This window comes from Stylophora pistillata, chromosome 7 (assembly GCF_964205215.1).
Source record: "Stylophora pistillata chromosome 7, jaStyPist1.2, whole genome shotgun sequence".
Taxonomy (NCBI): domain Eukaryota; kingdom Metazoa; phylum Cnidaria; class Anthozoa; order Scleractinia; family Pocilloporidae; genus Stylophora; species Stylophora pistillata.
This window is the reverse complement of record NC_142525.1, coordinates 26293183-26316894: the sequence shown is the minus strand read 5'-3', so window position 1 is coordinate 26316894 and position 23712 is coordinate 26293183. Positions and strand designations below refer to the sequence as shown.

The following is a 23712-nucleotide window of genomic DNA, read 5'->3' as shown; positions in this document are numbered from 1 at the left end:
AAACATTCATGGCCAATCTGAAGTTCTAGATGGTTGAAGAGAAACCATGGTGATAAAAGAAAATTAGTTACTTTGTTGTTTATCTAGAGGCCTATATCTTTCATGATCTAGATACGGGTATTGTAGAGAAACTTTTTTAACTCAGCATTTGAGTCAAAATGCAATGAGGACACAAATAAGAAGAATGTTATTTGAGGAGATAGACCGTGACAGTCACGTTATAAAAGTGAATCGCTATCAAAGAGCACTTTGATAAGCATATATCAGCATACATAAAATAACAACAAAAATTTGAATTATCCCCACTGATTCTATTAAGTAAAGACACCTATCACAAACAGAAAGAAAAACTCGAAAGTAGAGGCATTGCTGCATTCCTGACCAGTGACAATTCGGACGTGCATTCGCCCGCATAACCTGTAGGTATCAGGACATTTCGATCCTGTGTATCAATTTTACTTTATTTCTTTGTAGTTGTTTAGTGCAACACAAACCGCCCTTCTCGACCTATTATGTTTGAAACTGATAACCTATCTTGTGTAGCCCCAGTGCACGTGATCCACGTTCCACGATTTTTTAATTTTCTTACGAAGCGCCGGACAGAGCTATACCTTCCTAGATGATAACGGGAAACTGTACAAACTGCACCCCAGTGCGCAAGCAAATCATTTTGACCAGCTTAGTAAACTAGTCAAATTTCGTAACCGCTTCCTTAGCTTATCTACAGTTAAGACGGATATGACACGTAACATTTTTTATAATTGTTCCGCTCTTCGCGATCGATAGAAACTACATGTGTTCTTATCAATCTACTCCTACTTTTCTTCGGAAAAACTCTATAATATTTTCATTTTCATTTTTCATCTATTGAACTAATGAACCATCTTTGCCTTCACTCAATCCAAACGATAAAGCTTTCGTTCCCTTGTGAGAACCAAATTGATTAAGGCGAAAAACCTCAGCGTAGCAGGGAATTAAATAGCTGCAATAATGAACACCACTTACGGATATCAACTTGGGGAAAGTGAAGAAAAAGCAAATAAGAACTTTCTGACACAAAATTAGCTATTTTGTGCTGACCATAGAAATTGTTGCCAGTTTTTAGCGATTTTAAAAAACATGCTTCCAGATAAGTTGAAACGGCATGCAAGCTATTATGGTTTTGATATCAGACAATTTGTATCTCCAAACAAGCCCCTTCTTGATATCCTTTCATATGTGATATGAATTCACTTTAAATTAACGTGGCAGCCGCTTAAACTCTTTAAATAAGGATCAGCTTCAAACATTCATTGTAATTTGTTAATATTAGTTTCTGCTCTTTTATTTCGTATTTACTAACAGCTAAACCCGCTCGCCGAAAGAGAGAGCAATTATAAAGAAACGGACTATGATGATGTTCCTAAGATCTCTTCGGCACTCAACCAATTGATGTTTTGTTGAGGAAAAAATTGGCCTTCCTTCTCTTAAACTGAAATTCCTAAGTCTTAATTTCGTTTCAAATTCATCTAGCTTTATTTCGATATGTCATTTAACATGAGTCTTCAGCAGCGGCTTTCCTCTGGAGTGGAAATGTCGAGATAAATATTTTGCATTGCAATTAAATCTCATTTCCCTCAAATGAGAAAAAAATAAATGTGAATCACGTAAAGGCAAGTTGTTCTCGATGAGAGCATTATTACTTTTGTTGTGGTCAAAACTACCTCACGGTGATCAGGATACCCTCTTAGTGACGCAATTGTATCTCCGGTTTCCGGTCTTTTTAAAATGTTCCGTTGAGCGAGCAGATTTTGCCGCAGGGGACTTTTAAATCATTAACTGATGTGATGCAATAACAGTTCCTGTATGAAAACATCAGCTATAAAAAATTTTTAACATTTTCCAGCACCTTCCAGAGAGCCCAGAGATCTGTAACAGTCGCAGAAAATAATCAAGGAACTGATGGTTAATTCTTGGTAGGTATCCATTACAGTAGCTGTGATATTCTGTGAACAAATATATCATTCATAAAACAAATCCAATATCACCAGGCGGTATCAATTTTAAAAGCACATTGAAGGAAAGTTATCCCCTGGTCTAAGAGACCGTCTTTCTAATTTAACTTTTGAAGATTACGAGAGATTTGATTATGCAAAGACATGCACATTTTTAGGACTCTTTTTTCTTACAAGGAACTCAACGGTTTGCTGACATAATGACTCAATAGTCAAGGACTCACTTATTAGGAGAGCGTGAAAACCTAACAGAACTGAATAAATTAACGTAAGGCAGCAAGGAAAGAACTTGACTAGAATATAGTCATTTCAGTTGCACGTTTGAAACTAGGACTAGCGTGAGTATAAAAGCATCTATGAGCGGTGCAGGACATACTCGTTCGTACTTTCACGAGGAAAAGGCATCCATGATCTCCGAATCGATCTCTTGCGCAGTTTTAATTATTTGGAACTTTGCTTGAGAACTCAAAACAGTTTGTTTGTAGAAATTCAACACCTATCTTGCAGATGTCTTCGTTTGACGTCTTTTTTTAAACGGTCAATCTACTCATGCTATCAGGTCCTCTCGCTATCCTATAATAGTCATCATTTTTTTTGATGAAACCGTAAAGTTGAGTTTTTAGTAAAAGTTTGTCTTTGATATTGAAAGAGGAAAAGAGGTCCCATTTTCTATGATCTTATTGTTTTAAAATTAAGTATGCTACCCTGAAAAGGTTCATCGTGAAGTACAGAACGCCTAAAAAGCGGCACTTGAACGCTTAAAAGCTATCTTTTAGTGAAGAAAATTCCCTATTTATTTGAATGGATTATAGGCAAGTTTCACATTAATGAAAAGAAGTGCAGTTCGAAACCTACATTATCATAACTTCATCCCGGCTTAAGCCGGATACGTGTCGCATCTTAACTGTATCAGTCTTTCGAAAAGAACCGGGGAGCTTAAAAAGATTTCGTTTAACTTGTTCAATGAATTCTTGTTTTCGTAAGGATCAAGATAAAACATTATAGCGTTTTAAGTAAATCCTACCCAGCATCTGTTATTGAGCTAATCTTTGAAACCAAATTGCATATTTAGCGTGCTAGTGTAGCGTTTTCAAAGATGATGCTTATCTAAAAAATAATCATTTCCAAGAAGTGTTGACTTTTTCTTTTGTTTTTCTGTTTTTATTATCTTACGATTATGTCAAATATATTCATTTCGAAAACAATCAGACCTGATGCAGTTTATGGAACATTTACCAGTTAAAAATCCATTCGCATAAAAAGAAAGAAAAATGACAAATATTTAAATATTTAATGACTTCGGCGGATTCATAACTACCAAAAATATAAGAAAACGACAGGCAACAGAAACAAAATTATTGTAGAAATGAAAGGGTACATATTTTCATGTTTTCCGTTGTTTTTCTTTTTTTTTTCAGTTGATTTTGTTTTCTTTTTCGCTCTCTGGCACCTGTGTTCTTTAGTACTTCTACTTGTCCTAAAAATGTAGTATCTACGATGTTGAGCGTTTTGATACAAAAATTACAAGCCTAATACATGCAGATGTGAAGTCTTCGATGTTCATAAAACTTATTTTCTTTGTATACTTTCATTTGTCCCTTAAGCGGCAAGATGAAGCAACATCCTACTTGGATATGTATCTTGTTATATTTAACATCATTGTTTCATGACGGTAAGTTTAACAAAACAAGCTTTTCAACACCAACAACTTTTACCAATCTCCGTCTGTAGGGGTTAGTGCCCAAGCAGTGCAGTTCAGTGACACGCATAAAATTCTAACCGCGAACCTTGCCTGGCGAAATAATCTTAGAAGGCAGGTTATTTAGTGCCTTTCTACCATAAAACTTGTGCATTAATAGTACCCATGCAACATAGTTAACCTTTTGTAAAAACCGCCACTCTAGTACCTTAGTCCCGCGAACGCGGAATATGGATATTATGGGCTTTTCTTATTAGTAGAGTTGAGAAGTCTTTTTTCTTTACGTGAAATATATTTTCATTTTTACTATTTAGGCGAAAATCGCACAATCAATGGAAAGGTAAGTTGAAGATACGGTCACTTTTTCAGTGTGCTTCTGTCAGCGTGCGTTTGACCACATGAGTGTTGCTGAAGCCGAGCAACAGAACACAACTCGAAAAGAGTAGACAAGAAATTTATGCAAAAAAAATTTCGAATAGCTTGTCAGAAAATCACGGTTCGAAATGAACTCGGTGAAAATACTTAATCAGCCAATACTGGTATTTAATTGGCCATGTCGATGCAAATGTCTTCAAATCATTATAACTTCGAAAACAAGGCTGTTTCCGCTGACACGAAACTAGTTCCAACGTTATTCTTTTACAACTCGAGTACTCAGCTTTAAAATATCCTATAATTCTCATTTTGGTGGAGGAGGGTGTTAATAATTACTGAAAAGGTTTAAATTTGTGGAGTTCTTCTTATTGGTATCATCGCTTATTTATTTCGTACAATATGGCTTACATTTACTTTTGTCTTTTCTTTTGTTATTGCCTCTTTGTAGCCCCTCCATTATCTCATGACAAAAGAGGAAATGAAACGTTATTTTGGTTCAGAGAACCTGTCAAATGGTAAAAAAAAAAGCAATATTTCTGTTTTGTTTGAATATACGTATATCTAGAATTACAATGCTAAATTCCGTTATTTCTGAACAGATGTAACAAGTCCCTAAGACACCAATACACAACCATGCTGACTTACATACTAAAAACTACTAAATAAATATCATTTTTTTAAAATACGTCAAGTCCCTGAATATGATGTGACAGTTCCACTTGAGTCAAAGGATGGCACCTTCTCTGCATCGTTTTCACTAAATCACCGATTGAGGAGAAGCGAAGAAGGCAATGATGCGACTTATCACTACAAAATTGACGCCTTAGGAGAGAAGCTACATCTCCACGTTAAACGAAACACAAAATTTATGGCTCCTAATCTAATGCTGGAAACAAGGGATGAGAAAGGACAAAGGGTTTCAAGATCATTGTCTAGAAATGCCTTTATGACTGGCTCGGTGGCTTCAGATCCAGACTCAGTGGTTGCTTTGAGTGTTAGAGAAGGACTGGTAAGATTATGCAAGAAAAGGGAACCCTGAAAGGGCTGTGTTACTAAATCATACTCCTTTTTTTCGCCGTGGAAAATTGTAGTTAAGTACAAAAGCCGCATATTCCTACGGATTTCTTTGTTACGGTTGTTGGTTTTTGTTACTGCAGTATTTTGCACCAAACCGCACACCATCTTGTGTGGAATTCGAATCATGTCAAAACGAGAAAAGAATTGTTAAACACTAGAACAAACAATCGAGGACCTCCACACCTAGTGATCGTTGATTGAGATGACTTTTATAACCAATACGGCAAACCAAGTTATCTTTACCACTGACGGAGGGCAAAAAATATTAAAGAAATACAAGACAGTACAAAAACCAAAATGGTACAGGGAGGGAAAAGATTAAGAAGAATTGATATAGATGAGTTTTCTGGTTGCACAGACCATTACTTCTTTGAAAACTCCACCAAGCATGATGAAATTAGCGCACGCCGGGAAGCTGTTTTGGTTCATGCAGTGTGAAATTACGCATCACATGAACTTGATCGCACAAAAGCCTGATGTGGCTTAGTCTGCATGTTATTGCATCTAACAGCGAACGTTTTTTTTTTCTTTTAACAATTTGCTACATTTTTCTCTATCGGTAGACCGGTATGGTGAGAAGATCACGTGATACTTTCTTAATTCATCCTTTACCCACACGTCTGGCTCGACACTTCGGAGATGAAGAAGGAGCAAAACCTCATTTGATTTTCCGAAGATCTTCCCAGGAGAACAATGGATGTCAAACAAATACAGGTAAGAGCTAGGGGAGTTAGTAAGGACACTGAATACATCACGGTGGCCTTATTCCAAAATATATTCCTCTGATGCTTTGTTTGGCCTGAGGTATCTTGTCTTTCTGTAAAACATGTGTCTTGCTTGGGCTTTTGAGTGATTTGATGAATAAGAAAACGAGAAATTTTCAATTGAGATTCCAAATTAATCTGAGGTTCTAAATGCTTAGCTTTTCCTCACTCAGTGCTTTGTCCAGAAAATCACGCTACACTTTCAACCAGTCACGTGCACATCCTAAACCAATCGCAACTTGGTCACACACGTTTATCGTTATTCATACTGTTGGTTGTGTTTACTTTGAGTCCTGATTGGCTCTTGTAATTACGTCTGCTTTTGGTTTCACGTCACTGGATCGAAGAGCGCTCTATACACTTCTCTTTTCCTCACTGCACACATCGTTGTGAGCAATTTACTACACAGGATTATTCTAATATCCTCCTAAGATCACCAAAACCAGGCCTATCGAGAATAACCAGAGAGGAACCACCTAGAGCATAATACCTATTAATGGAATTCAGTATTGTATTGATCGTCTCCTGAATTACAAGGAATTAAGTCCATACACAGCTAACCCTTAATGAAAGTCACAAGCTGTTCCCAGCTGGGAAAATCGAGACTGTTTCATGCGGTGAGAAGCAACGTAGGTTGGGCACTTCAGTTTTCCAAAGAATAATATTCTACCTAGAAAAGGCAGCTTTCTTCCCCGTACCCAGGAAAGGGAAATGAACTCATTCGAACTTAAAGCTGCATCCATTGCACTTACTCAAATTTTTTTTCATTTCGAACCTTAGTAGAAACGATTCCTCGGGAGAGAAGAGCTCGTCGCTCTTCCGAGAGAGCAGGGGATGTTCAAGATGACGACCGCAACAGCAAAGTAACTGATAAATTCTTGGAAGTAGCGATACTCGCTGATGAAAGTGTTGTGGAAGTCCACGGAAATAACTCCGAGGACTATCTGTTGCTTTTGGCCAGCATAGTAAGTTTAACGGTTTTGAAAGTATTATCAATTATGGGCTTCACTTTCTCATTTCTCACATGTTAGTCAAAAATATTGCCACTGAGCAAATGTAAGCTAAACACAAATATGTTAGTTTTGCATTCAGACCAAAGAGGAGTCTGCAAATTAAAATTACAGTACTTTTCTTTGTTTTCCTACCGGCTTTCGTTCCTTTGATTGTATTTGTTCCGTCCTACAGGTAGACACTGAAATTTTCCAAGATCCAACCATCGGAGACCAAAAGATCAATTTTGTAGCAACTCGACTTATTCTTGTCAACAACACTGAGGTAATTATGTGATAAATGGATAGACCAACCCTTCCTCAATAACAGCAGCTATCAGGCAATTATTCGATGAGGTTGTGAATGATAGAATGAATTATCAATTCCGTTGTCTGTCGAAACCGGAGGCTGAGGCAAATAACAAAGACACAAGGTTCGATAGTTCACGATATTATGCATAAACCAAATTCAGTAATTGTTTTATTACACATTTTTAAACAATCTGCAAAGGAGACACTTAACTCTTTCTCGCCCAATCAGAATTTTCATAGTAAGTCTGATGTATAATTAATAATATCAACCATTTCCATGCACTGCTCAGATTGACAAAATTATACTTCTGACCCTTCGGCTGAAATCTTAAGAATGAGTTTGTTCGATAAAAACTTCAACAATATGAATTCAAACATTTAAAGCTCGAGTGTTAGTTCCTTTATCTTTTTCTTTCGCTACTAATCCATGTAAACCATTCTCGGCCTCCAAGGTTTCACGAGAAAATTTCAAACTGATAAACACAGCGTTTCTGTTCTACATGTGAACTCTTTCATCTTCTCGCTTCCATTTACTCATCACTCAGTTACCCTTGCCCCCTTTATTCAACATGAACCCCTCCACCCTTGACTCTCTAATAATGTTAATAATCTATTATTTATTTTTCAACAGTTTGGAGTCAATTCTGCTTCTGGTATAAGTCACAGGAGCATTATTGGTAAAGTGGGAAAATGGGCTTCAGAAAACAACAGACCAGACCAATCGGATCCTTTGCAATTCGACGTTGCGGTTCTTGTTCGTGGGTAAGTGGTGTTATTTCATTTGAGCGTTGATGTGCAGGCACCTCAAATCTCGTTAGAAATAACTGGCAACCCGATGTATTTCAGTGAAACTTTTCTTGGCGGATCTGGCAATCAAATTTTCAACAGTTTCAGATTACACAACTCAGTATACCGTCTTAAAAGCTCGATCGATTTTACATACCAGCAAGGTTTTCTTCGTGAGTATCCTTGCCATGGTTGTTCCTCTTTAATCTTCGCGAAAAAACTCTCGAGTGGAATTCCCTGATATACCGACAAGTCTTATTTTAAACCACCAACATTCTCCGAATTATGTGTCTTTTTCAGCCGCTCAGCAACTGTTATACGTAAAAACTTCTATCTGCTAAGTTTGTTTTTTTAACCTACCATGTCTGGTTATCTTCGTTGGAGTTTAACAAACGGAGAAACTTTTCAATTTTTCCCTTTACACTCCCATGATGACCAAGTCTTAGCAAGCCGCTCCTTTCAACAAAGCTACACTGTCCGACGCTGAATGAAACCGCATCATAAACTATCTTAAACCAACTCTACAAAGCTGGATACATCAACAATACTTCTTAATTTGTTTGGACAAATTATATAAGAATTAGCTTCAAACAACACCTTGTGGTTTAAAATTTTCGCTTTACCTTTGCAAATTTACCAAAAGTGGTGCCGGTTAATTAAAACAGTTGCGTTATGATAAAAAGTGCTGTTCGTACCTATTTTGTACTTTTTAATTTGTTGTTTTCGTTTCATTTCACAGCGGTGGAAATGGAGGTAAGCCGATGCCTTTGATAAAACGTTCATAGTATAAGTAATTCACAATCAAACAGCTGACTACACTACTTTATGATGAAACTTATTTGAATAGCATGCACTTTATTTCTGGCAGTGGATACCTAAGTAGAGATGCAAATTGATTTGGTAAAAATTAGACGGGTTTTTCTTTGTTAACTTAAAATAAAACAGTATTCTCGGACAACAAGTGGTGTTAACAACGCAACCACTGAAAAAGATCTATTGCTCGAGTATTGACGTTTAAAACATAAATATAGGTGACATTGCTTCAGTAATATTGTGAAAACTCCTATGTTCAAACCAGTTAACTTTTTTTTTTCCATTTCGTGTCTTCATTAGGTTTAGCATCGTTTGGTGGAGTTTGTGCACGTGACAACAGTGTTAGTGTGGTTAGGCAAAATGGTCTTCAGACGGCATTTTTCATCGCACACGAAGTAGCACATAAGTATGTCTAGACTGTTAACATTCAAATTTTGTGTCGTAGAATTGATTGGCTAGGTGTAATGAAGAAAGATGCATGCGAGTCATGTGTCAATTCATTCGTATTCGTGGAATTTTAACTCATTACAATTACAATTACAATTTATCACTTATAGAGCGCTATTTACAATGACAGATCAACAACGCTTTACAATCAATCCTAACTCACCCATCCCACCCCAGGGGAGGACATCCATCACACAGTAATCTCGTGCGTGGGAAATTAATGTCTCCTGCCCCTAACCCTGCAGGAGACGGGACCTCCCTTTATTCGTCCCTATCCGAGAAGACTAGAATATCTAACCATTTCTTGATGTTATAGAAAGGTAGCATATTCTTCTCAAATTTTTTAAGACCTTGAGTGTTGGTCTGGCCGGGGCTCGAACCCTCGACCTCCCGCACAAAAGTCCAGCGCTCTATCCATTGAGCTAACTGGGAGGTTAGCTCAATGGAACACTCATCGAAGTGTTCGGATAAGAATCGCCTCTTTTTTGTGCAACTTGTTCAGTTCGAAAATCAGAAAGTTATGAAGTTCGTTTCTTTCCACGATATTGCTCTTTTACTTAAACAAAGAGTCGCAAATATTACAGTAGTTCCCAAAAGTAATTTCAGACAATTATCATGCATCACGGTAATCAAAGAGACCCGGTCCTAGTTGTAAGTCGTGAAAGATAAAGAAAAATGTCAATCCTTCACTATAATAAACCGCGAGTTATGCTTTATCACACAACCCCCGCTGCGATTTTTTTCCGTCTCCTAAAATTAGGACAATTATAAAGGAGTGCTCGGGGTACGGATGCAACGCGGTTTTTGTTGGCACAAACACTTTACCTCAAAACAACTTGAGGAAATTAGCCTTGGATATGAGGGGAGTCAAGAAGTAACGAGAGATCGGTGAAGACTTGAGTAACTACATACACCTACAACCAAGATCACGGTCTATTAAAGTTAACTCAATGTTAAAGGTATAGGTTTCTCTTTACAGCTTGGGGGTACCTCATGATTCCCATGGATCAAGTAAAAATTGTCCCAACTACGTTAACATCATGTCAGAGACAGCGCAAAGTGGGCCTGGTTCTTGGGAGTGGTCATCGTGCAGCAAGGAAAAACTTCAGAGCTTTCTCAGGTAAGAGACTTTTCGAAAGTTTTGAAAATGCCATTTTATCTCCTCGTAACTTGCATTCAGGCTTTATCAAACGTGCATCCGAATCCCATGTAAGTGAGATGAAATTTTGACATATAACTCCGCTATTGGTTGTCGCAGTCAAAGTTAAATAACCTTATCTGCAAGCGTATAATGAGTAGTATCATAGTCAGAGATTGCAGCTCCCCAGAATTCAACAGACAGTGAAGAAACCTCCAATGCAAACATCAAATTTTAGAGAACATTGAATCTGCGTGGGAATTCCTATAACAGAGTCCATCACTTATAACGTGTTCTGGAAAGTGGATTTCAGCAATTCATGAATATAAGGGTACTTCTGATCTGGTTCGATAAAAAGGTTTCCGCTCTCTTCATTTTGTTGTTGTTGTTTCATCTTTAAAGGAGCAGCAGATCCACATGTTTAAATGACCCTCCTTCTTCGACTCGTCCTAAGCCTCCCCCTTACTTCTACACCGACCTACCAGGAGATTTCCTTGACGCAGATGTGCAATGTAAACTTCAGCATGGCCCGGAATACAGGCAATGTCCGCAAAGAAGGGTAAGAAAAGAGACTGATTTAGCCAAGTTTTTTTTACGGAGAGAAACTCTTTCGCTTTAGATAAAATACAGGGAGGAAACCTGATGATCTTGAACGACAGTAAGCAATTTTGAGCTGATTTAAAAAGAGGAGGTGGCCCGCAAAGAATGATTGGTATATCGAAATAATATAAGGTGATTTTATTTCCATAATTTTATTTCCACAATATTATTTCCACAATGTTTTATTCAACGAGAGAAGGTCAAATATTTGTATAATTCTGCACTGAGTAAAGTTTCGGCCATGAATTACGGAGCTTGTCTTGAATTGAAAATAAGAGCTGTACTTTTATATATTTAGTTTCTGACGTAAGGAAGCTGTTTCTACTTTGTGCAGAGTGTAGTCTGAACCTAAGGTACTCTCACTCTATAGAACAGATGCGTTTGAAACTAATTTACCAAAAAAAAATGCCCTCAATATTTTTTCAGGACGTCTGCAGTTCCCTCTGGTGTACACCAAACGGACGCGAGTGCTATTCAAGATTTTTAAGAGTTGCGGATGGAACGCCATGCGGGCTTCGGCATGTAAGTTTATCATCGTCATCCGATTCGTACTCTCCTTGAGGCAGAATTCTCGCTCACGACCTAAATCTTTCTAGAGTTCACATTCTTGGCTGGATTGGTTTAGGAGACAAAATAGATGTCAAATCCGTTGAAAGAGTTGTTGACATGCCGGCTATTTCGCTAGGCTTCCTTGCCTTTGTTAGTGACGACCATTCCTTCAGGGCATTTATTTGTTGGTTATCTCTGCTACAGTAAGTTTATGATTATCTAACAATTATTTCATGAGTGCGCGTCGGATACGAGATGGTAAGTGGCCAAAGAGGCGCGTAGCGATGGGTTGACTATAACCAATCTCGTATCAAGTAAACGCGAATGAAATAATTTTTTTATCAGAATTAAATTAGCCACAATGTACAGGAGAAAAGTGTCTGTTCCAAGCCAAAGGTAAATCCAGCCTAGCAACACATGGGTAAATTATTTTTCATTAACGAATGTAATTCGGTACTGATGAACTGATGACCGGAGCTGGGTGAACCAAACAGATCACTAGAAGTGTATTATCGGCAGTTTGAAATTTAATAATTTTGACCATAAAAGATCTAGAAGGACCTTGGATAAGACAGATACTGTACCTCTTGATGGCATTCACTAATAATTTGTAAGGTTTGGATGATTTAGCCACCCGAAAGAATATCTATCTCAAAAGAATAAGGAAAGATAAACATCTTAATGGTTTACAACACTGCTACATCGAATGATGAATTGTTTTGATATCAAATAAATGCCTGATCATTTCTGAATATCTTTGGTTCTCTCTGACAATATCTCTACTGAGTCTTGGCAATTTTACATCGACCTAGAGAACCACTATTCTAAATTTTTAACTATTTACTCATTGAAAACAACAAAAGGAATAGATGGCGTTAAACTCCTTAAATAAAATTACCCGCATTTTATACCCAATGAGTTCCATCAGAGAGAACAATATGGCTCGAAACTTAAGATGCCGGCATGATTTTGACCAGCCAGAAATATGATCCATGAAGCCTTATCTCCAACATTCAACATTAATACTCAAGTAATATTTATACAGTCTTAATTCCACTGATTCTCTCGACTGATGTTCCTTACTTGTATTATGATTTCAAGTGGTGCATTAAAGGTTCTTGCGTCGATAACGGTTCACCAATTATCGATGGAGGATGGAGTGAGTGGTCTAACTACACAGCGTGCTCTCAAACATGCAGAGGAGGAATCCGCCACCGAGAAAGAACATGCACCAACCCACCGTAAGCAAACACCCAACTATGAATGTATTCCCGATTTGAAAGACAAAATCGGCGAAAATCGATCGAGTCCTCTTTTGTTTCAAGGCAGCAGGGCTCGACACTTACAGTAGCCAACTAGCCACAGACTAGTAGAAATTCAGTTTTGGCCAGTGGTTTTCGATTTCCACCAGCCAGTTTGGCTAGTCAATCGACAGAAATTGTTGCAAAATCTAAGTTGTCCCTCGCCACTTGGCTAGTAAGTTGAAAAGTTAGAGTCGAGCCCAGAGGCAGTGTATTTTTTATTTCTCATTCACAGAGTACAATGACTCGAGTAAGCGTTTTCATGTTTCCTTTTGCCAATTATTCTCATTTCCCAGGAAAAATCCTGGCTCCTACGATTGGCAGGAATGAACTGGCGTGGCCCACGTCACTTATGTCATCGTAAATATATATGAGGCTAATGGTACAACTCAATGATACATTGATCAATGATAGAGTAGAAACAACAGAAGAAAAGTCAGTTTTTCCGAGACACTTTCGTGAAGAAAAAAGGCCTTTTATTCTATTTTCCACTTGAGTAATAGCGTTCCCCTCACAACTAATAAGCACTCAAGGAATTGTGATTATTGTTGTTTTCCATTTCGTTTTCAATTTGATTTTTTATCGATTTCTCAACAGGCCTAAAAATGGAGGTGCAGACTGCGAAGGTCCTACAAGATCATGGGAAACATGCAATAACAATGTATGAGCATTCATGGTTAAAATTTCTTCTTAGGCCAGCCCCTGGATGATCATGAAATTTAATTTCTGCTTACCGGTAGCTGATAAAGAAACACATAGAATCCTTATGTTACATTTACATTGAGTTTTTTCCTTTTTCTCTTTTTTGTGATTTACCCCATATGTCAAGAACTGACAGGCTTGGGACTTCTTCCTACTTTATTTTCAGGTCCTCTGCATTATTTCTGATGATCAACCATCTTTTCGTGATCAGCAGTGTAAAAATATAAACTCTATCTACAGTGCCTACTATCCTGCTAGTGAGTGCATTAGCTGTTTAAATTCAATTTTAAGAAATGCATGGACGTACGATAATTAATTATAACGAAAACTTCTTCGGAAGACAATTCGGATACGAAATCTTTTGAGAACTAAATCAGTCAGCCACAAGATTTAATATTAAAAGGCTGCAAATAAACACCATAACAAAGTTTTTTTTTAGTATAAGTAACACTGAGATGCAAAGATGTTTATCTAATTACGCGACACATTCCACCTTTGACGAGGTAGGCAGTGTTTTTCACAACTAAGTCCAGTCCAAGAATGCGTCTTTTTGAATGATTGAATGACTTCTTGGCACACAACATTGATCTTTACCTCAACTTGTAGGTGAAGTTACAAGTAAATCAACGCAAGCAAAATACTTTCAAGATATTTAAACACACAGTGAAAAAAATATATTGAGCGGCTAGTAGATCTATCCACTCTTTTTCTTGTACCACAAGGCCGGGAATTGCTACTAAGCTTGTAAGTCTGGTGTAGCTGGCTGACGAGTATTTTGTTTTTAGAGAGCCCAACTCCTCAGAGCCGTTGGCCTTTTCGGTTACATGAACACACGTTTAGAGCAGCGTTTGATATTATTCCCAAAGTACCAATGCCGATTTTTCTCTTTCAGATCAAAACCCTTGTCGGCTTGCCTGTCGACTGGGGAGACCCAGTTATGGTTTCTTCGGAGACGTGCTAGACGGCACTCACTGCAGTGAAAATCCTTACGTATATGACGTATGCATAGAAGGAAAATGCAAGGTATTACTTAAGAAAGAGGAATACCTTTTTTATTTTCATTTATTTCTACTTTTAAACTCACTTTCTTATTTAACTTAATTGAAGGTGCATTCGTTTTAATTCTAGACCGTTGGTTGTGATGGGATACTCAATTCTGGAAAAGTAAAGGATAGATGTGGCGTTTGCGATGGAAACGGGGACTCATGCACACTTGTCACCTCTAGCTACACAAAGGACTATAGGAAATGTGAGTTTCTCTACCCCAGTGTATCATGATTTGTCCCGATCTGAAGGTTAGGGAAACGTTAGAATTGTCGATACAAGTCTCTCGAAAGAAGTAAATGACTACTAAGGTATCGATCTTTTGGCAGCGGTGATAAGAAACTGGAAATTGATGAAATTCCTGCCAAAGTGACTAATTTGGCTTAGAGAGAAGGTAATCTGTGATTGAATGGATGGAAATGTGTGGCTGGAAAGGGCCGTAAAATTCTGCACAGTTATGATGAAAGGCCCAGAATTGGAAATGAAACACATTGCGTCATTTCATTACGCTTTTTTCATTCTTTCCTCAACCATTTACGCGTAATACAGCTATGAAGAAAGGTCTTTCTATTCGCTTAAGCGTACAACTGTCAGCTAAATATCAATAGCAATAAATGGAAAAATTAGATCATGCACTGACCGATTTGAATTTTCTTTTCAGATTGGTCTCCCCCAGACACCATCGTTGTTCTACCCCCAAAAACTTCCCGTGCGATATTCCAGCAGAGAAACGTAAAACAATATAACGTTATTGGTAAGAATTTTTTTCGGAAACCTTCATCTACCATTGGAAAGATTGGGAAGTAGAATTCACCCTATTTTAATTAAAATGGTCCATAGCATGATTAACAAAGAATGGAAGAGATGGAAACTCTAGAAAAAAACAACAGTCACTATATGATTAAAGCACAACTACCTTTTAAAGGTTTTTTGAAATTGATTACCCTATCGGCATTTGTTATAAAGATATGCACACTACTTCAAAAGAGGTTCCTCAATCCCTCGGTCCCTTCCTGTATTTAGTTAGCATGATAACAAAGTAATTTGCATTTGAAAAGCAGCAACATCTCTATCATAACAAGGTCACCCTAAGCCTCACTCCTGTTCAAAGGCTAGGCCACCAAGCCCACAACTGTAAAAAGGACGATTAGGGAATGACTTGAGATATAGGATAGCAGGGATTACGACGCATGCGTATAACTCTTTACTGATGTTTCACTTTCTTCCCTGTGGATGATTCTTTGACTTACAAGTCAATATTCAATCCATTCGTAATCTGTTCTTTTCTTGCTGTGAGCCGAACCTGAACTGCTGGCATGGGTTAAATAATTTCAGTTCACAGCGTGATAAGGGCGGCAGATATCTTCTAGTGGATCTCTGGCCATATATGGTGTTCATATAAACGCAGCTTCATCGAAGTTGAATTGATTTATTTTTCCTTTATTCAGGCGTTCAGGATGAAAAAGGATACGTAATTCCATTGGTAACTTGGGGAGAAAAGACCATCTATTATGCTGGAACAAGAATTTACTACATGAATGACTACAAATCTCCGGACCGGTTGGAAATCGATGGACCAACCAACTTAACTCTCAAAATAGTGGTAATTACACGAGGAGCTCTGAATGAAACCTGTGCATAAACGAATGAGGCATGCATCCAAACCGCATTAGTCTAATGTGACTGTAAAAAGAATGTTTGATCCTCCAATAGTAGTTTTCATCTTTAACTTGAAAATGCTCGAATCACAACAGATAAGTTGTTGATGTATGCGGAAGATCGGGGAGCGAGGAAAGTTGGTGTAAATTCGTTAGGTAACCTAGCAATGATTTTATTTCGATTAAAGATTTTCTGAGGCACTTCCAAGATAATTTCCGGACTGCTTTACCTTACGCATTTCGCTGTTATGTTCAAACGATCGTTCTGTTGGCAGCAAATTAAAAAGCTGTGTTTCCTCGAGTTGTTTTTACGGGTCTGAAACTTCGACAGTTAGGTTTCTCGTTTCCACAAGGGACTATGGTTGCCTAGGATTCCATGGACTAACTCAGTTTCATTGTTCTCCTTTTCCGCAGTATGTTCACCTACAGAATCCAAATGTGGCAGTTGACTACGAGTATTACAGACCACTAGAGTTGAATGAGACTCCTGTGCCACCAACTTGTCAGTGGGTAACAACAAACTGGACTGACTGTTCTACAGGTTTCTGAATTTACGAATTCTGTTAAATAAAGAAATACTCATAATTCACAGCCTAAATGGTCAGCTGGAGGGATTGCAAAAAGGACGTAGAGATAATATCAGTGGATATAAACGTATGAACGCAACGCCAGTGCAGGTTCCTTGTTAACAGAGCCACAAAGCCATGGCAGGCTTGCAAACACAATTCAGTATTTTTTCAACAAAAGCTCAGCCGATCGATCGGTCAACGGGTCGGTTAATTATCAGAGGGTAGCCAACTGATTGTCGCTCAACTGTTAGTCGACTCTCGGCCAAATGTCGGTGGATTGTTGTCATTGTACTTATCAGGGATAAGATTTAGGATTTTGCGCCTCCCAACCTCCTAAAAATTGCCTGAACCCCGCCTTCACCTTCGACAATATTGCATAGGTATTTGTGTAGTCACACTGATAAAGGACCAGTTGGTGGATAATAAACCAGACAGATTTTGAACATCTACAAATTGCATTTTGAAAAGCATTTTTTTTCTGTATCAAGAATTTCCTTAATCTTGTTTAAAATTAAAATCAGTTATGTGTATATCCAAATTACCATTTTAAATTTTTTCTCCTCCACAGGTCAGCAGACCCGCGATGTCTATTGTGTAAGGGATGATGATTTTTCTCCTGCTGGCGCTAGTTGCTGTGGTGAGGATTCAAAACCTGACGAGATAAAGCTCTGTTTTGAGTAAGTCACAGAAGTTGAGAATACCGCTCAAGAGGAATGAACGTGTTTTATCAGATTTTCAAAAATAATGTCTTTTCCTTGATGTTTTTTTGTCGATTTTAGAGCGTTTTTGCTTATTTGTTTGTTTCCAAGTGTGATAATGTCATTTTATTGTTATTAAACAGAATGGGAAAGTTGGTAAATTTTGACGTAGTTTGTGAAATGGTCAAATGTTTTATCAACTTTCTCATTCTATATATTCACTTGCATGATGCTTTCGACGTTGCTGTTTCTAACAGTATGCAGAACGTATTTCACATAGTACAGTATCAAATTCTTAGCTCACCATTCGAGTTCTACGAGTGGTGGAGCATCGCAGCGCAAATTCGATCCTATGAATTTGCGCTCTGATGTTGTCTTACACCCGTGACAAACCGAATATCTTTATTCAAAATTACCTTTTCTTTGCTTTTTTCTATGAACGTCTCAGATGGCACTTTTCCAACTGGCAGGCTTGTACGAAAACATGTGGAAGAGGTAGCCAATCACGATCAGTTGTGTGTCGCGCAAGGGTTACTGACACGGACTACCAAATCCAGTCCGACGAAGTTTGTAACGCTGTGCCAAAACCAGTCGAAACACGTTTCTGCAATGAGATTAACTGTCCCGCGTACCGAACAACTCATTGGACTAAGGTATAATATGATTTTCCTTTTTAACTAACGGCACAGTGGGGCTTATTTGTTGTCTAAAAGTGTGTTCTATTGCTCTTTATTTTCCATTGTGTCGTTTCGCAAAAATTTGCTTTTATGAGAATCCTCGAACTGTTTCCAAATATGATACTACCTTTTCTCTGTAACAGTAAATTTGCGCTAAATATGCTGCCACAGTGAATATTTTATCCTCGTTCCCACATTTGTCAATATAAAATTGAGATAAAAATGTCGTAGGCTATCTGGCAAGTCTAATTTGGTTATATCAACTAAGTTGAAATTGTAAATTGGCCACCGTAACGAATAAAAAACCGACGTTTCGAGCGTTAGCTCTTCGTCAGAGCTAATGTTTAATTGCGCTAAGTGTATAGTATAACACTAAACACTTCAGAACTGTGAAGCTAATATCCTAAAACTGGAGAGGTAATATGTGCACTCTCGGATTTCAAGCATCCCTTTTTTTCCTTTTTTTCATCCGTAAGGAGACTTTTCAGACCTTTTCTTCCTAATTTTTCGATAAAATAGTTCCTTCTATCACACTGCTACTTCTATTTTAGATAAGTTAGATTTATTTCAACTGTTGTTCATCCCATTTCATAGTGTTCTACGGTCTGCCTTCCTGGGGAACGAACAAACTACACAAAATGTTCACGCATCAATGCTCTGGGAGAAAGCGAAGAAGTGTCAGACATTCAATGTGCCCATAAAGGCACTGCTCCTCCATCTGTCAATGAAACATGCAATGATGACAATCCTTGTTTAAGTAAGTTAGCTCTGCAACTCTAGAGAACTGTTCTGAAATCGAATATTTTGTAGGTTTGTAGTTTTTCAGAAAATGGAGCAATCTCACTGTGTTTATCGGCTTTTTGCATTCCAGCACTTATTAATTATTGGTCATAGACTTCGACAACTCTCCTATCTTAAATGCTCGTTTTGTTCTTTAAGCTTCAGTGAAGAAGAGCACAATAATACTAATTAGAACACTTGCAACAATTCTAAATATCATTGATGCAAAAAGCTTTGGGTGTAAAATGTTGACGTGAAATGTGAATCAGAATATCTCAAAAATATGGAATTTAGTTCAAAAGAAATAAAGCTTATTTTTCCACCAGTTAAAAGAATTATGAGAGAATGAATTGAACTGTGCAAATGTATCACTCGGTCAAATGCGTTATACCAAGGCTAATAAGCTAGAATGGACTTGGTGAAAGTAGGGTATACGTTCGAGCTAGGAGATCATAGTCCTGTTTAAAAGAGACCGCAGGCTTTATAATCTACCGCCAGTTTTACGGTTATTTGATCAGCTGACGACTCAAAACTCTCATCCAAAACTTTCAAGTCGCATTTCTCATATTTCAAGAGTTAACAAGCCTACAAGAGCATCCTAGACCTTAACATTCGAAGAAAATGCAATATCTAGAGAATACCTTCATTTCATCCAGTCTTAAAACTTTAAATAAGGCACTGACTGTTGATTTTTTTTCTTCTTTAATACCCTTAGAACATAAGATCGGCTGTTTTAAGCCCCCTCCTGAAGCTAACTTATTCTCAAAGACTCTTGGTGACTTCAGAGCAGAGGCTAAAACAGATCCGAACCAGGCCCTAATGCAGTGCGGCGAATTAGCGCACAGAGATGGTTACCATGTGTTCGCCCTTGGCTTGGATGGTTTGTGCATGTCAGATGCGGACGCAAGAAATAAATATTACAAGAACAAATCGCCTGGAAGTAAACGGGATGCAAAGAAGTGTTCAGGGGAAATTGGCAAAGGGAAATTCAGTGTTGTTTACTCCTTTGGTAATGACGTCATTTCCATTATTTACAGATTCACAAACTGAACCTCTTGTAGGTGCAAGGGCTCGGAATATCCCATTCTATGCTGCATTAAGGATATCGATATCAGGGCCCCTACGAGTGTGGTTAATTACTTGTTACCTGTTTTCATTCAGGTTTCGTAACGCCACCTAACTGTTAGGAAAGTACACCGAAACTGCTAAAAATCGGATTACGGAAATACTATATCCCTGGTAAAAGGTTCTACTTGCAATCTTTTTGTATTGATCAAGAAATTGCCACATTTGAGCTTGATTATTTCTATCCCCTGCATCACCGACAAAGCAACTTAAAATAGACGCAGAATGAGACATAAGGGTTTGTTGCAAAACAGCTAAAAGACCACCCAAACAGACAGAAATATCCTTCTCTTTTTCTGTTGAGGTCAAACCATAGAAATCTGCATTACTAGCCACATTCTCGATTGATTGCTAACACAAGTCCATCATTGTGCACGTTACAGATCCGCTACCAGAATACGAACCAATTGGATGCTTTAAAGACAAGAAGAGTGACCGCGCAATGAAAGATAATTACGCAAGCTTCCGATTCTTCATCAATTGGCACAACCTAAACTCCACAATCCGCCAGTGTGCACTCGTTGCACGGGATATAGGCTACGAGTACTTCGGAGTTCAATTCTACGGGGAATGCTGGTCCTCTTCAAACGCTGCAGAGACCTATAGCAAGTATAACCTTCAAACAGATATGAAGAAATGCTACATGGGTGTGGGGGCTGCCTTTACAAACTATGTTTATCGATTTAAAAAAGTAAGTTTTGCCCAGCATTTTTCCAATATAATGATCACTATCTATAATTCTAAATCCTGGAGAAAATGTGTCAATATGTCGTTTTCCAGTTAATATTTTGGGCTGAGTAAAAGTCAGGCTTCGTAGGAACTTTGTACGGACTTTTTATCGGTCAAACGCCCGTGATTATATCTCACATGCGTTGTGAGAAATTAACCTCCTAATAAACCAGTCATGGCGAGAGTGCTTCGCTTGAACACCAAATAGGATTAGGGAAATTTACGAGGGCTTTATCTGATTATCCTCTTTCCTTGCAGATGAACGAGGCAAACTCTGAACCAGACAATGACTCGTCTTCAAACACTGGGAACAACAACAACTCTATCATCATAGCCAAATAGTAATTTCGAATTTGTTACCATCATGGTACACATGTTAAGTATATTTTACGAAACAAATCTGGGATCAGCCGCCCCAATGAGTTTTGCAGAGAAAACGAGGCTTAAGATGTCAAGACATATTGAACACTAATATAAAAAGGTCTTGTTGGGGTCATTAAAGATATCAAATACTAAAAAAAAAAAAGAAAAAAACTTGCCTTCAGAAGCTCTTTAATCATACTTTAGTCGCGGCCATGCCGGATTTAGACATTATTTAAGGACCGCAATGCGACACTGTTCTGCAACATTCTACGCGCTTGTTAGAGTAGAAACAACCGTATTTAGCTGTATAGTACCAGGAAAGGACACCACAAGGTAGATAACTCCAATTCGAATTGCTGGATTTCAATCTAATATCCTATCCAATCACCATTCGATCGATTGCCTTAGCTTGTTCTTCTCCGGTCGTTTGCAAAATTATCTTACAGTCAAACCTGTTTTTAATTAGTTCTTTACTCCATCCATTTTAAAAATTACTGGTGATCCTTGCAATCTGATTGGCTCTCATTGATGCGATTTACAAACGAATCACACCATTTTTTTCTCTAAAACGCATCTTTTTCCAGCTAATGAGAAACATTTGCTATAAAACTTTAACCAATCAGATTTCTAGGCTTGTTTAAAAAAACCAATAATGTGAGAGGAAAAGGGAAGACACCTGTTACAACTTCAGAACCAACCAGCTCAGTACTGAATCAATAAACTATTTCTACACACTAAAAATCCTGATTTAAGTGACTGAACTTTGGGATTTAAAAATGGATGTAATTGAACTTCATATTGTGCAATTTTGGTCTGAAATAATTGTGAGTCCAAACCAAACTCGTTCTGCGCGCTCGTTCGATTTTGAAATCACTCGTATGGTTTTCAGACGAAATTGCAATCTACTCAGTTCAGTTGGCGTTATATATATATCTGGTGCATCTATGTTAATTGGGGAAGGTATAAAGTATAAAATATTCTAGTTCATGGATATTAAATTGTGAAAATTTGCAACTGGAGAAAGGCAAATCAGTAATGTATTCATTTGGAGCAGCGAAGGAGTTACATTCGAGAATACCGCGAAACATCGAAATTAATCAGTTCTTTCGAGCTAACAAGCGAGTCCTAAAATGCAACCAAGGAAATTGAAAAGGCGCTGTTCGGTCTTTTTCTTTTTTTTTTTTTTTTTTTTCTTTCTTTTGTTTTGTTTATATCCCCAAAATTTCGTCATCAAGCCAATATACTGAAAGTAGCTCATTGATTGGAAAAGTGGCGGATTTGATACTAGAAAATCCTCACTGCTAATCGGTAAATCCAGCGCTGTAAACTAGAACGTCATACCGCCTCCAGAATGGGCTTTATTCCAAAATGTACAGCACTTCTTTTTCTTTCATTTGACATAAAGTCATTAGACAACATTGCGAGCCGGCCATGTTTTACCAGAATGATTAAAGGGAACTTGGTCGATCATTAAACACGGGTATTTTAATCAGTTTTTATGAGTTCCAAGCCGTTTATTTGCATGTTGTTCCAAATCCAAGATGGCGGATAATTGAAATAATTCCTAGAATTGATCAAAATTGATGTGTTTCTGTGTGCATGCCAAACCGTGGCTCCGTCCCTTTACGTACAGTAACTGTCAACATCTTACTATGCGTGTTATGTTTTTGAGAAACGAACATTCGTTAGAATCATTAATTTGCAATTAAGTGTCTTTGACACGCTGTTTGCTACTTAATCACGGCTATTCTTCGTGTATCTTAAGACTTTCACACTTTTTACAAATCTTTAAAAAAAAAAAAGAGAGAGAGAGAAACCGTACGCCCATCCTAACTTTGTTTACTCTCTGTGTATGAAGTCTGTTTTCGACGATTTTAATCACCAGAGAGAACCAGAGATTTAGGAATTCTATTTTTTCATTGTACTTTAAATTTCTTAATTATGACTATCTTTTTATGTTATTTTTTATCTTTTTTTCGCATCTTAAAAAGCATGATAATTTCTACAAAACATTTACTTGCATGTCCAGTACTTAGCTGTCTTTCAAACAATGAGACTCTGATACTATTTATTTGTCTATTAATCTACAATAGAAAAGAAATAGGAACAGAAATATATCTACACACATAAACATAACAGAAAAATTTTCATCGAAGATAAATCTTAAAGAGTCGTGTTTCGAGTGTGGGACAGAAAAAACGGCTGAGTGCCGATCGATGAGAAATCGAACCTCAGACCTTTCGGATTTCGCGCTCCGACGCTCTACCGAACCAATCCGAAGGTCTGGGATTCCCTTCCTTGCGCGAAATCAGATTTTTTTTTTATACCCCAGACGAGATAGATAAACATCCTTGTATATTCCACCACCTTGCCGAAAGTTAAAGTGTAAATCGTTTCTGTTTCATGCAAAACACTTACATCAATTCTTGCTTTCTCACCTAGTTAAGCTGGTATCATCAAATATGAAGTGTTTTTTTTTTTTTGTAATAAAAGGAAGAAACACGAGGATTTAGCAGGAAAGCT

The 23712-nt window shown here is 37.7% G+C and overlaps 1 protein-coding gene across 2 annotated transcripts; it reads left to right on the top strand.

Annotated features, from left to right (window-relative positions):
- Positions 1-297: 297 nt before the first annotated feature.
- LOC111336418 (A disintegrin and metalloproteinase with thrombospondin motifs 1) lies at positions 298-21930 on the top strand. Of its 2 annotated transcripts, none has more exons than XM_088729179.1 (29): positions 298-419; positions 1886-1955; positions 3599-3666; positions 4008-4033; positions 4517-4583; positions 4761-5077; positions 5709-5859; positions 6693-6874; positions 7095-7184; positions 7842-7972; positions 8736-8749; positions 9110-9215; positions 10236-10376; positions 10797-10953; positions 11421-11516; positions 12645-12784; positions 13442-13505; positions 13713-13803; positions 14439-14569; positions 14675-14795; positions 15252-15344; positions 16039-16193; positions 16663-16789; positions 17386-17494; positions 17964-18168; positions 18787-18949; positions 19688-19981; positions 20481-20788; positions 21085-21930. In XM_088729179.1, the coding sequence occupies exons 2-29, from the start codon at positions 1942-1944 to the stop codon at positions 21166-21168; spliced, it is 3645 nt and encodes a 1214-aa protein (XP_088585305.1). In that variant the 5' UTR covers positions 298-419; positions 1886-1941; the 3' UTR covers positions 21169-21930. The 2 variants fall into 2 exon arrangements, with proteins under 2 accessions (XP_088585305.1, XP_088585304.1); XM_088729178.1 differs by having other exon boundaries at positions 299-419; positions 6690-6874.
- The last annotated feature ends 1782 nt before the right edge of the window (positions 21931-23712 follow it).